This window comes from Phocoena sinus, chromosome X (assembly GCF_008692025.1).
Source record: "Phocoena sinus isolate mPhoSin1 chromosome X, mPhoSin1.pri, whole genome shotgun sequence".
NCBI classification, from domain to species: Eukaryota; Metazoa; Chordata; class Mammalia; order Artiodactyla; family Phocoenidae; genus Phocoena; species Phocoena sinus.
The window spans coordinates 102305876-102320344 of record NC_045784.1 but is presented as its reverse complement, the minus strand read 5'-3'; the positions used below and the strand labels follow the sequence as shown (position 1 = coordinate 102320344).

The 14469-nt window shown below is 37.1% G+C and overlaps 1 protein-coding gene across 3 annotated transcripts in view; it reads left to right on the top strand.

The window, feature by feature from the left end:
• LAMP2 (lysosomal associated membrane protein 2) overlaps positions 1–12496 on the top strand; it is a 35254-nt gene extending 22758 nt beyond the window's left edge. For 2 of the 3 annotated variants that reach the window (XM_032619284.1, XM_032619283.1), the window contains 3 exons: positions 519–582; positions 1003–1167; positions 3531–5935. In XM_032619284.1, coding sequence (XP_032475175.1) covers positions 519–582; positions 1003–1167; positions 3531–3670 — 369 coding nt within the window. In that variant the 3' untranslated portion in view covers positions 3671–5935. Of the gene's footprint in view, positions 1–518; positions 583–1002; positions 1168–3530; positions 5936–10716 lie in introns of those variants that run through there. The other variant, XM_032619282.1, reaches the window with a different exon arrangement.
• The last annotated feature ends 1973 nt before the right edge of the window (positions 12497–14469 follow it).

Sequence of the window (14469 nt, the reverse complement as noted above, 5' to 3'; positions counted from 1 at the left end):
CAAACGCGGTGGGGGCAGGAACCCTATCTGGTCCATTTTGATGGCTCCCTGGAACACTTAGATATGTTACCTTGTACATACTAAAAGCACTGAAATAATTAGAATGACTGGCTAATCAGATGAGTGCTTCAGAAAGAAAATAGCAGCGAAGGAAAGGTTAGAGCTGGAGAGGCTGAAAGGCAAGGAGCCCCGTTAAGAGGCTGTTGTGATCCAGGCTAGAGGTGGTGAGGGCTCAGAAAGTGATAGAAAGAATGGAATGGAGGGAGTGAATTGCTGAGTGTCTAAGAACCATATGAGCACACCTCTGGTCCAAAAGTTGGAAACAAAATGAAGAGGGAAAGGGTTTCTGTCACATTTTGAGTCCCTTTACTTAGTTGCAGTTTATTCTACTGGTCCAGGTCTAATCCATGGTTTTATCTTCTGGGAAATAGTATTAGATTGCTTTCTTTCTGTAGACATTAACTGTACCTGTAGACAGTTGTGATGCGTTGATTAACTGGAAGCTCTTTTTCACACAGAAAAATGAAAACCGATTCTATCTAAAGGAGGTGAATGTCAGCATGTATTTGGTTAACGGCTCTGGTAAGCAAAACATTGGCCTCTGGGAAAAAGAGTATGGGTTACACTGAAGGAATAGAAACTGTAATTATCTTGTTACCAAATAGTGCCTTATTTAATGGACCAGAAGATTCTATGTCAAAATTGTACTTTGACCATAACTTAAGATCAGTAACTTAGAACTAGAGTGTTATATCTTTTGCAGTATCCCATATTTTCAAAGCATGACAGATAATAGTTAACAATGTGAGTGAGTTTTAGACTGTAGAAACACCTATAGAAAGATACGGAACCTAGTGATCTTAAGAATGGCCTTTTGTGGGCAGACCCTGTACCCTAAGCCCCCATATTTCACAGAAAAATCCTGGGGACTGTCCCATTTTTTGTTGTTGTTGTTGATGATGGGATAAGAAGTTACTAACATGTTTTTTTTTCCCCTTAAAGTTTTTAGCATTGCAAATAACAATCTCAGCTACTGGGATGCCCCCCTGGGAAGTTCTTACATGTGCAACAAAGAGCAGACTGTTTCAGTGTCTGGAGCATTTCAGATAAATACCTTTGATCTAAGGGTTCAGCCTTTCAATGTGATGGAAGGAAAGTATTCTACAGGTAAGAATCAAGCAAGTTTTATTAATAATTTATGGTCTTAGGTTGACTGCTGGGTGGCTTTTCCTTTGAGTCACGGGAATATAAGCACTGAAATACAGGAATATGAATTCACCTCTCGACTGTTGTAGAGTTCTCATAGCCTTGAGCAAGTTGTGTAACTATATTTAGCTCATCATTTTGGTCAAATTAGATTTGTTTTGTGATCTCAAAACCATTTGCAACAAAGTTCTTAAAGCTAAAACTGATAGGAGATTTAAGTGAGCTTTACTTAAGGTGTAGACATTTCTCCATGGGTTGTAGTTTGTGGGAAGGGTGGCACTTGGGAGCAGCAGTTTTTGAGCATTTTGCCTCTGCCTTCTTGGGGCCATCTTCTCGCTGGAAACATTTTCATACCAGAATTAAAGCAGTTTGGTCTCATTTTGTTTAAGACAAAAGATTGCAGTAGGAAAGCCTCAGATATCATGACCTATGTTTTGGCCAGCCAGAAAGATCTGGAGAGTTTTACAGAAAGATCTGGAGAGTTTTAAAAGCATGTGCCAGTGTGAATGAGGCTTTTTGAAGGTCTACTCAGGGCTAATGGTGGTATTTATCAGATTTTTAGTGAAAGCTTTGTGAAGGGCTTATTACAGTGTGTTTATATGAATATGAAAGATGCATTTGGCATTACAAGATTAAAATTTGCTTGAAGAGGAAAAAGTACATAAAATTCCTTAATTGACTCGTCCTTTAAAACCAATTACTTAAAATTGATGGTTTGTGGATCACAGTTCTGCCCAGCAGAGCCATCCCAGTCATCCACATCCTTTTTAACAATTAATTCTATGGTTTAGAAGGAAATGTGGAAGCTGTGTTTAAAGTGAATGTGCTGTGAGCTGCTCAGCAGTTTTGCAGTAGTGCTGAACACCTAGCCTGACTTGGTTAGGCCAGAATAAATTGGGCTCTTCACCCTACCATTCTTGTGATTAGAAGGGTTAATCACAATTTAAAAGTACTTTCAAGAATTCATTTCCCCCTTTGTCAGTTTTGTTTACGAACTTCAATTATTTTGATCCTTTAATAGTTTTACTTTTGAGTCTTTATTGAGCTCCCCTACATTATTACCTTAATTTTAGGTCCAAATTTGTGTTTAGAACTTAAAATCATTTGCAGTGTAAAATCCGCTCAAGCCTGTTTATCTAGTCAGCTGTAATAGACATGAGCTGTGGTTTTTCTCTAATTTGAAACTTTGGTTTTTATGTACATAGAATTAGAAATGTCACCCAAAGGAGTATACAACATTTAGTACTGATAATGAATGCATAATCTATTTGTGGAGCTAGGTTCTTGACTGTGGGTACCTATAAATACAACACACTGGTAATAATTCACTGTTTAGGAGAGGAAATCGACTTTCAGTAATATAAAAGTGTTGATTGGATTTTACTGGATCAGACTACTGTCTAGAAATGGGGAAAATAGCCCCTGTGGGCTGTCAGCCCTGACCAGATTGATAAATGTGGTAAACACACTCAAATTAGTAAGAGGTCCCAGTTTCTTGACTTTTGCAGCCACTAAAAGCATATACTTGAAGTCGGGAATCTGCAAACTTTTTCTGTAAAGGCTCAGACAGTAAGTGTTAGGGTTTGGAGGCCATGTGGTCTCTGTCACAACTATTCAGCTCTGCTGTTGTAGCATGAAAACAGCCACAGGCAATAAACAAATGAGTGAGGCTGTGTTCCAATAAAGCTTGTGGATACTGAAACTTGAATTTCATATAATTCTCATGAATCACAAAATCATCTTCTTTTGTTTTTTTTCCAATCATTTAGAAATGTTCAAAAGGCATTTTTAGCCCTTGGGCCAGATTTGGCTCACGGGCTATAGTTTGCCCGATCTTTGCTCTAAAGGATTCCAGAGCCAGCATGGCTGTTCTAATCCCACAGTTAAACCTTCCTGATCTGCTCCGAGTTTCCCAAAAGACATTCACTCTACCACTAAGAGTCTAATCCTGCTATGTAGCTATCTGGCTAGATTAGCTCTCTTCATTTCTGATAAAGTAATACTCCTATTTTGGAAAGCACTTGGAATATATACAAAGAAATACAGACACATGTATGTGTTTTACTCAGATATAAATGAGTGTATATTCATATATATCTGTATATATACACATACATGAATGAAAGGACAAATAAGGTTTAGGATTTTAATTCTAGGACACTGCATAATTTTATGTAGCTTTATCACTAAAATATACCTGTCTTAATTACTTAAAGTTGATCTTATAAGAGCATTTCTGAATTTTGAATCAACATCTTTTACTTTTGGACATCATTTTTTTTTATTATACTCATTATTTGTTACACACTTTTTCTCACCTACAGCCCAAGAGTGTTCGCTGGATGATGACACCATTCTAATACCAATTATAGTTGGTGCTGGTCTTTCAGGCTTGATTATCGTTATAGTGATTGCTTACCTAATTGGCAGAAGAAAAAGTTATGCTGGATATCAGACTCTGTAACACTAATCCACATGTGACTCTGTTACAAAACAATAAAGCAAGTACAAGATCCAAGATCCAACATGCAATACTATTCGATTTAAGGTATATATAGTTGCAGTTCTGATCTTAACAACAGGTGGTACAGAGGATTTCGAACTTAAAATAGATAAAAATACCCCTAAAACTATAAACTATAAATTAGTCACATGATTTTGGTTTTCCCAACTAAGGAATTTAAAAGTTATTTCTACAACAAAAAACATGTGCAAAATCACGTGGATTATAGATTCTATTTTATTGTCTTGAATTAGTATTGCATTGTTCTCACTTTAAACATTCTGACTAGAAATATACAGCTTAGGAAAGGGTTAACCGCACCTCCACATGTAGTCGATTTGAGACAACACATTCTATGGTGGATTTGTACTTGCTCCTTTGCATTTTTTGGTGATTTTGTTTGCAGGTTAACTTAGCTGCTTTGGCATTGCTGTGTATTTGACTATGAGAGATATGCCAATAGATTTGAACAGGGTCTAGTATTATTATGTTCTTAGCAATGCATGCTTTTCTAATGCCTTTTGAATCCATTTGTATTTAATGTGGCTGTAGTGACAAAAGATACAAAAGCTTTAAAATTTTGGAATAGGTGTTAATCTTATTGTTTAATCTTTTTAAGAAAAAAACTGGATATTTCCGTCTTTTAAATTGTAAGACACAAGACTATTCCAACTGGGCATTTCAATCCATTTTCTAGATGTTTTAGAGATAATTGCTAGGTAGTGCCAATTTGAGGTGTTAGTCCCTTGTACCCGTAAATTGGCTTCTACATGCAGTGCTAAAATTAATGTAGATTTCTCTTTAGCTTTCTAGTATCCTTGTTGGTGATGGTTTGTTTTATTCTCTTCTTTTCTTTTCCTTAAAGAAGAAATGCCAGTATGTCCTAGAACCTAGATAAAGAACTTGCACCTAACCCAAAAGTCTTGGCCTTCTCTTTGTTCATGAAAAAGCTGTTCTTTGTTTCCAGCTTGTGTTGATTGCTACAACATTTACTAATTTGGCTTTCACATTTAAATAGTTTTGTGCTAATCAAAACTTACATTATTATTGTTCATTATGGTAGCATCATCATTAATTCATGTACTTTGTGTTCAGTTCTGTGCTCTGGGGAGTTGCACCAATTGTCCATTTAAGCTGCACCACCTAATGTTTATATGAGAAAGCAAAACATTTCTGCCTGATAGTTAGCACATCAAGTATTTCTTGCTGCTTCTTTCTTCCTTTTTTTTTTGGTATTGAGATGGCTGAGCAAATATTAAAAAATTGTTAACATGCAGCAATATATGGCAGGTTCCGTGTTTTGGGGGATGGGAGATTATGTGTGCCTCCCATTCACTAGAAAATGAGATATCTGGGTTCCAAAATGTTGTTTGCGTTGAATAAATTTGGTAGTCTAGTGACACACAGAGGCAATTGCATGTTAGCATGTGTATGTCTATAACTACCTTTCGAGTTATATTGGCATGATAAATATTTTCTCCCACCTAAATTTGCTCTGTTTAGAGTAGCCTGAAAATCTTACTGGCTCAGAATAAGATTCCTGACTAAGCCCCTCTCTAAAAGCTACATTGAGCTGCATTGCCAGCTTAAGGCACTTTTTAAAGGCTAAATATAAATCTGATTTTTTAAAAAAATATTTTTTATTTAAATAGTGTTTTAGTGTAAGATTGTTAATGTTGTAAGAATGGATAATGCTTGCAAGAATGTGAGCCTTAGGTATTTCTCATGAGTCAAAACAAAGCAGCTTTTTAAAAAAATAAAAATTGGAAGCACAAGTGGGTGGCACACTGGCTTAATGCTGTTAATGTTTCTAAAAGTTTCTACCTTTAGATTATATATCTGATTTATATTAAAATACCTCTAATTAGTACTGTTTTATAGAAAATCTGACTTAATTGAATATTTTTGTATTTTACATGGGCCAGTTTATATGCTATCATTTACACTATCATTTCCTATAGCCATGTGTTCTTTGTACCTTTTGTAGTTTTGCTTTAACGGATTTACACCTTGATGATCTAACACTCTATTTGGTTTCTGGGTGTTTTTCATGGGTTAGCATTTGTATAAAGAAACTGGTCCATGTAAATACTTTCCATGTTTTTTCCTCAGATGTTTAAACCACTAGTTGATGTATGGTATTTCTCTTCAGATATTTGCCTGTCCATTTGCTCAACATATTGCTTCTAAAACAAACAATAAAGATTCTTTTATTTCTTAAGGAAATTTGCTCACATTTCTTTCCCATTGGCTAAAGTCTAGATTTTGTATACTACATAATGGCAATTTCTTCCAAAAGGAAAAACTTAAGAAATGCTTAGAAGTAGAATTAATTATTTCCAGAATGTTCTGTGTGTTACTGTCTGGAAGAGTGGTCCCATACATAGGTCCCTACTGATGTTGGAGTGGCTACAGAGTAAGAATCAGGTCTGGGATGAGACGTGTGTGGCATGCACGTGTGTGTGTGTGTGTGTGTGTGTGTGTGTGTATGTGTGTGTAAACTCCCCAGCTGAATCTAATGTTTAGGCAATTAGGAAACCAGTGATCTAGAATATTTATTTCATAGTAAAAGTGACAGAATATCTCTGTACACTTTTCTCAGGTCCTAAATTGAGGCTGATATTTAGTATCTGTACATTTCAGCCACACAAACTGACCTATTGATCCGAGCCAAAATAGGATTGTGTGTAATTTTTTTTTTTTTTTGCGGTACACGGGCCTCTCACTGTTGTGGCCTCTCCCATTGCGGAGCACAGGCTCCGGATGTACAGGCTCAGCGGCCATGGCTCACGGGCCCAGCCGCTCCGCGGCATGTGGGATCTTCCCGGACCTCGGCACGAACCCGTGTCCCCTGCATCGGCAGGTAGACTCTCAACCACTGTGCCACCAGGGAAGCCCTAATCTTTCTCTCAGATCACCTTAAAATTCTTGAACCTTCCAATTTCCAGATAGCTTCCCAGTCCACCTTAGTATATCACACACAAAAATTTAGCAGCCTGGCTAGTCGCTTTCCTCTGGATTACCCAGTTAAGCCACGTGACTGCCAGTTACTCATCAGAGCTCCCAGCTCTACTAGCTACCATGTGACTTGGTCAAGCTACTCAACTGGGGTCTCTCTCGTTTTTTCATCTGGGGACTGAGAGCTGTTAAGTCCTGTTACTCTTATTTCTTTGAGTGATAGTTTTTCATTTCAATGAAGAAAAATATACATTTGAGTATTTTTAGAAGGAACCTGATTAGAAGCTACATCTTAGGCATCAAGAACATATTTACATACAGTGTAAAACACACCATCTGAAATTTCTTGCGTTTTTTTAGGAGGAATTATTATGAGACTCAGATTTTTTTAGGATTATAGCCTTTTACCTCTGTTTATTTAGATAGATAATGTTACATTGTCTTGGGCTCAGCTCTCTCCTACCTATCTCCTGATCTTTTACCCTGGTACATAACTTTCTGCATCAATAATTACCATATCTTATTTTTGAAACTAGTATAGAGTAGCTTCAAGTTTCTTTTCAGATTCATGTAATATATTTCAAACAGTTTGACTATAGATCTAAAACGTATATAATAGATAAGATGTCACATAAGGATGTGCTTCTAAATGCTGATTCTTCCAAAGAGAATTTTTGACACATTGGTTTTGAAGAGGTGTTTGTTTAATACTTTATTATAAATGTACATCTTGGCTTTTCAGCCCTCACACTGAAAACTGTATTTGAAAATTTTCTGAACTAACAGAAAATTGAAGATTAACAGCATTTAAAAAATCTACATGAACCTTTCCATTGAGATTTCAATGGTCAATGAAACTTTGTCTTTAAAAATCTTCATTGCTTCCGTGACTATTAAACTCTTCTACAAATACACTTTTCCTTTCCCCAGAAAGGTCTCAAGTGTACATTAGGCAAATAGATCAGGTCAAAATGACTTATAGAATGAGGTTTTCTTTTCTTGGATGTGATTTTATTAAAATTACTGTTTTACCAAAATTTCTTTCCATTACCTAAAGAATTTTTAAAGGCCGAATTCATAAAAATCAATAATTATTATAAATTAATACTTCACATACTGAGAGCATTTTAAGTAAATGACAGCATCTAGAAAGATCTTTGTATTAGCAGAATTGCCTTTTTGATCTACTCTGGGAATATTTGTCTTGCATGAAAGCCTTAAGAAAGCCTTATTGGCAGTATTTATGAAAGTCGTTTCAGTACTAGGTCAAATACCCAATTTGGGAAAGAGGACTATGAATTCGTTGCCAGAATAAGAAATTAATCTAATGAATTTTTTAAAAACCAAGTTATATTAAATCCAAGACATAATACTTTATGGTCATGTCACCTAATAGTTTATATGCTGGGTGGTAATTTGGGAAATTGAAGGGGAGGAGCTAACTGGGTGCTCTTAACACCATATATTCACAAGTCACATCTGGCAACCTCAGCTATCTGGATTTTTAACAAAACCAAGAAGCAAGTAAAAAAGATCATTGAGCTGGCAGCCAAAATTAATGTCATAAAGTCCATAAACTCTAGGATTGCATCTTGTTCCCAGTTATTACCCCAGAGACTAGCAAAAGGCTGGCACATTTCTTACATGCAAACACAATCAGATGTGCCTTGCAGCTATTCATTTTTATTTTCGGCACAGTTCTAATAAGTTTAATTATCTGATTTATCAATCCCTGGTAAATTGCAAGCTAGGAGGAGAACTAGGGCAATAAGAGGCAAGGAAGTGGAAAATAGAAGCGGTGGTTCAACACGCTAGCCACCTCCTCGCTCTGCAAACATATCTCCATCTGCACTATCCCTTTCTTCTCCAGTCTCAGTAGGTTTTCTTCTGGTCAGTGCTTCTGGAATCCCATTTCCCCTGCCTCCCAGGAGACTTTGTACCATCGTCTTCAACCTGTAAAATGCTCATGGCTCTTTCCCTCATCCTGTAACCACAAGTCTCTTGCACCCTGAAGGTATCCTTTCTTGACCCTGTGTCCCCCTTCTACCTACCTACCTTTCTTCTAAACGTCTCATAACGAGTACTGTGTGTTCCCCACCCCAAGTTCTTGATCTCCTAACCAGTCAATCACTTCTCATTCACTCCTAAACCTGCAACAATTTGACTCCTAGCCCCCACCCTCCGTATTGCTACATCCAGCGGACATTTCTCAGGCGTCTCTAATATTTTACACTGTTCTCCCATGATAATTGAAACTGTTTCCTTCCTTGGCTTCTGTGGCACCATTTTCTACCTGCCTTTCCTACTTTTTCCTGCTCCTTTATTCTTCAAATATTGGTGTTCCCAAGGGTTTTGTCTCTGATCCTCTTATTGCTCTTATCTGCCCTTGCTGAGAAATATCTTTGTCCCTGGTTTGAACTATCACGTCAACCACTTGGTTAGGATGTAGGTATCTTAAACTCAGCAGATCTAAAACGGAATGTCTTCCTCTTCCACATATCCCTCTCCACCCTCCCCCGACACGCAAATTTTAAAAATTAAATTTAAAAAAACCCACACAAAAATAACTACAAATAAAACTGAAATGCATATATTCCCCCTGTATTCCCTATCACAATGAATGGCACCAGTGTCTACATAATCATGGGATTGGAAGCCATTCTACAATATTGTCTCCTCCTACATCTGTTTGGTCAGTTCTGTCTTCTAATTGGATCTCTAGTCCATCCCTTCTGCATCTGCACTTCATTAACCAAGTTCAGGACCATATTATTGGTCATCTGGCTTCTAGCAGTAGAGTTGCTTCCTAATTTAGTACCTCCAGTCTTCCATCTGCCATAACTTCTGAAACAAATATCCTGCTTAAAATTCTGCAGAAATTTTTTTTGGGGGGCCATCAGTATAAGGCCAAACTACCTAGAGCATACGGTGCCTTTGTGAGCTGATCCTAGTACCCTTTTCCACCTCTTCTCCAAGAGTACCTCTTTTATTTATTTATTTATTTTTTTTGTGGTACGCGGGCCTCTCACTGTTGTGGCCTCTCCCGTTGCGGAGCACAGGCTCCGGACGCGCAGGCTCAGCGGCCATGGCTCACGGGCCCAGCTGCGCTGCAGCATGTGGGATCTTCCCGGACCGGGGCATGAGCCCGTGTCCCCTGCATCGGCAGGTGGACTCTCAACCACTGCGCCACCAGGGAAGCCCCAAGAGTACCTCTTAATCCATTGTTCTAGCTATGCCAACCTGCTTGCATTTCACCCGAAGTGCTGTTTTCTTACCCTCCATAGTTTTGTCTGTGCTGCTTTCTATACCTGGAACGCCCTTCACCCATTACCTGCATGGTTAATTCCTACTCATTCTTAAAAATTCAGCTCTGGTGTCACCTCTTTCAAACTGTGTCTTGTGTAACAAGGCTGAGTTGAGTGTGCCTCTGAAATATTTCGATGACACTGTGTGTTCCCTGCCCCTATTACAGCACATTTTGAAATTATAACCGCTGATTTTCTTATCTGACTCCTACACCAGACTGAAATCTTGAGGCAAACAGTTATGCAATCAGGGCCAGTTTATACTTTTTCTTACTACTAAATGGCCCCATATTCCTATGCATTGAGTTCTTACATCTGCTTTATATAGTTGTTCATTTGGTTCATTTCATTAATACTTCCCAATCTGCAGTGTTCCAGGCACTGTGCTTCTTCAACATCATAACAATTTGCCTCTGAAAGCTCACAGCCTGATCATCAAGGAAAGGCTAATTATATTTATCCATTATCTTCCATTTGAAAAATCTGTGAAGTATGTGATCATTTTATATATCTTTCATCCAAAATGACTGCATTTTTTGGGGTACTTAAAAGTATATGATTTGGTTATTTGGAAAATCACTTTTGTGGAACATCTCATTTGCTGGTAATGAATTCCAGTGACTTGTTGCCTTGGTGTAAAAAACAAATATGTGTGTTGGGAAGTACTGTCATTTTAACTTAAAATGTACAGATCTGAAATTTTGTCACTGTTTCTGTTCTCAATTGTGCTTTCTCCACATCTAGCTCAAGACTGCAGTGCAGATGACGACAACTTCCTTGTGCCCATAGCGGTGGGAGCAGCCTTGGCAGGAGTGCTTATTCTAGTGTTGCTGGCTTACTTTATTGGTCTCAAGCGCCATCATGCTGGATATGAGCAATTTTAGAACCTGCAGTCTGATTGATTATATAAAAATACATGCACATAACAAGATTTTCTTCCCTTTCAGTTTTGAAATACTTTGTTCTTTAAGATTTATATATTGAAACTTTAATTCTTAAATCAGTCCCAGCATTTTGAGATAATTCTTTATTAATTAAAACTGTTAATAGAACAGCATAATTTTTTTTTAAATGTTGTATTTACTGGTCCTGAAGACAAACTTGTTGAAAAGAACATCGGTGTGCAGTGTTTTAAAGTCTATCTTAAGAAGCCTTGGCCAAATTTTGATTCTAACCCAAGATGCCTTAAACTTATTAACATGGCCATTATGAAGATAAAATATGTAGTTGTCTCCTAATGGAATTAATAAATATTGTTTCACTACCGGTGTTCTGTTTCAGTGTATAAGAATTACCCTGATTTAAGCTCATCGCAGTGCCTTTGCATATAGTTCATTAAATAAATGTTGGTGTGGCATAAATGCCCATCAGATGCTTAAACTTGGTTTTCAGTTGAATGTCCTCAGGACCATCAGCATTTTTTAGGTTATGTGACTTTCTTTGAAGATGAAGTCAGTATCTTTGGCTTGTGATTTTTCTCTAGGTAAAAAACAGACCCAAGAGGCTGCAACAGAGCTTCAACTGGCTTCAGAATTAGAGTTTTCAAAAAACGGTTTCTTTTTCAGCAATAATAGACAGAAAGGATTCAAGCATATTTAACCACTTGCCTTTTTAAAAATGTTTTTCTCTTCCTTGGATGCCTGATTAGCATTGCAAGATAGAAATATTCTATGAACTAATTAGGAGAGATTGTGTTGTGTTTCTCTACCTCATCTTGTTGGTCTCTAGAGCATTAAAATCTATTTAGTGTTGTCATCAGACTGGTACTTATGAGCTGTAAGCAGTAGCAATCTCAGAAGGGAGGCAGCGAAGCAAAGCAGCAAGCCTCTTCCAAGACGGGCTCCTGCCTCTTCCTAGATACGGCCCCTGTTGAGGCACGCTCCATGCTAGAAGTGCAGCACAGATATTGAATGTATAGACAAATAAATAAGAAGGAAGCTGAATCAGTAGACTCGAGAATTTCACATGGAAGTGATTATTTTATTAATTCATTCTGTGTATACGTTGGCTTGTTCAGAATTTTTGTGATTCACTGATTACAGCATTTTGGTACCCAGCTATCAGTCTCTGAAGGCTTTCAGCAAAATATAGTAAATCTTTTTAATAAAAGCTAATGTCATTACTAAAATCTGTTCTATATACTCAGAACCTCAGCAGCATTTTTTTATGAATGACAAAAGTGCAAGAGGAGGAAGAGATAAAATTAGAGGGAAAATGCAAGTTATTATTCAATCATAAATCACACCAAGTATCACATTTTGTTAATTGCATTAGACTTATACTGGAAAGGACCTTAAAGATTCCTTACTATAACCCCATAATTTTTTCAGAAAGAGGAGTGACTTCACTGAGGTTACATATCTAGCGGGCAACAAAACCATTATTAGCATTTTGATTAAAAATTGTCCCAATGAAGTCTAGTCACTCAATAGTAAGAATAGTTTAAACTTGAAACTGGGAGATCAGAACTGGGCACTTTGAGTTTCTGTACTAACTAATTTCAATAAATGACACATGATACCAACTTTGTTTGCTTAAGTATTTTTAAAAGTACTGAATATTGGCTTTTTCAATGGCTCCCATTTTGACCTCTGCTACTTCAAAGCCTAAACCTCCTTGGGTGGGATCACAAACATGCGAGGAAAAGAGAAGGGAATGAACACTTGTTGACCTCCTGCTGTGTATCATATACTTTAGAAATATCATTTAATCCTCAGATACCTTATAATATAGGTATTCTTCTCCCCCTTTTACAGATGAGGAAAGTGAGGCCCAGTTTAAATTACTTGACCAAGGTCCTTTAGCTAGTAATTGAAGGAATCAAGATTCAAACTCAGTTCTGTCTCAGTCCAGAGCTCGAAGCTACATTGCATGTGCACACTGCCTTCCTGGTGGTCCAGTGGAGTGGACTGCAATGTCCATTGGACTCTGCTATTATTCTTCCAGGCCACTGCTCAGCTAAAAATAATTACATATCACCTGATAGCTACCTAATGCTTGTATGAAAAAAATTATACTGCATTTTTCTTGATCATGAGTCCTTTTTAACTTAGATGTTATTACTCATACAGAATTCTTATTTGTATTTTCACGATAGCTGTGGCAGGGGAGAAAGGGAGTGGGGAAATACGCAGGTAGTGGTTTTAAGTGAAGATTCCCGCAGTGCTGCCCTTTCCCCGCAGTGCTGCTCTTTCCCTGCAGTGCCATTAGACAATTCAACATAAAATCTTCCCATATTAGGCAAGCACAATTCTTTGTTTTGGACCCTTTCCCGTTCTTCCCTTAACTTCTGCTTTTCGTACTGAGGAATTAGGTGTGATTTGAGATGAAGTGCTTGGAAATACTTGGGTGGACATAGTGAAAATAAGAAAATAAGGGTAATGCTGTAAAAGACTAACCTATGTACTCTTTCAAAATGCTTGTTTCTTGTTTCTGCTTAATTGCATTCCTTACTAATTTCCTTTCCTTGCTTTCTGTCTGTTCTTTTCTAACAGCTGAAGAATGTTCTGCTGACTCTGACCTCAACTTTCTTATTCCTGTTGCAGTGGGTGTGGCCTTGGGCTTCCTTATAATTGTTGTCTTTATCTCTTATATGATTGGAAGAAGGAAAAGTCGTACTGGTTATCAGTCTGTGTAATCAATTAAATCTAGTGCTTTTTGGGTTTTTTTTTGCCATTAGAAGTTACGTTTTCCATTGGCTAAAAAGCCAGGAAGTGCAATTGATTGTTTGAGATACGCAGATTAACCTCAGTGAGTTGCTAGCTAACTTGGGCATGAGTAGCACTATTAGGGCCGATTCCTTCTTTTTTTCCTATTTTTTTCTTCCTTTGTAAAAGTGTAATTGAAAGAAAAATTGTGGCTTAGAATATGTTTTTTTTAGTGAATAATGATTCTAAGCCTCTGGATCCAATTATGAAAGCATTTCTACTGAAGTATAATTTTATATGTTGCAGTTACTTGTATTTTGCCTCTTTGACATTATTTGCATAATCAAAGCTGTTAGAGAATTTAACTTGCTTCAGGAAATAAACTCAAGAACATAGTGAATTCGTTTTCATTGGTGGCAAACATAAAATTTGGTTTGTAATAAGACTTAGATTCCCCACCGCCTAAACAAGATTATTTAAATTCTGATTTAATTTTCCTGCTAGTTAAAAAGAAAGAAAGAAAGGAATGTCTTCATAATATTGTATTTAATAGCAAAAGTCTGGCTGTTTTCTTTATTACTGTTAGTGGCTACTATATTTTAACAAGGATGTCACAACTAAGACTCGGTGCAGCCAAAATAAATAAATAAATATTTTTTAAAAACCCCAAACAAACACGGATGTCTTTTTTTTTTTCCTACTGGAGTTTGGAATATATTGATTACCTCAGACTTTCCATTTATGCTGAAGGATGAAGTAAGAGCTATGGTGTTTTTTTTTAAGCTGTTGATACAGAAAGGGTTATTTTTTTTTAGAGTTATGATTTAGAATTTTTTTTCCCTTACAGCCT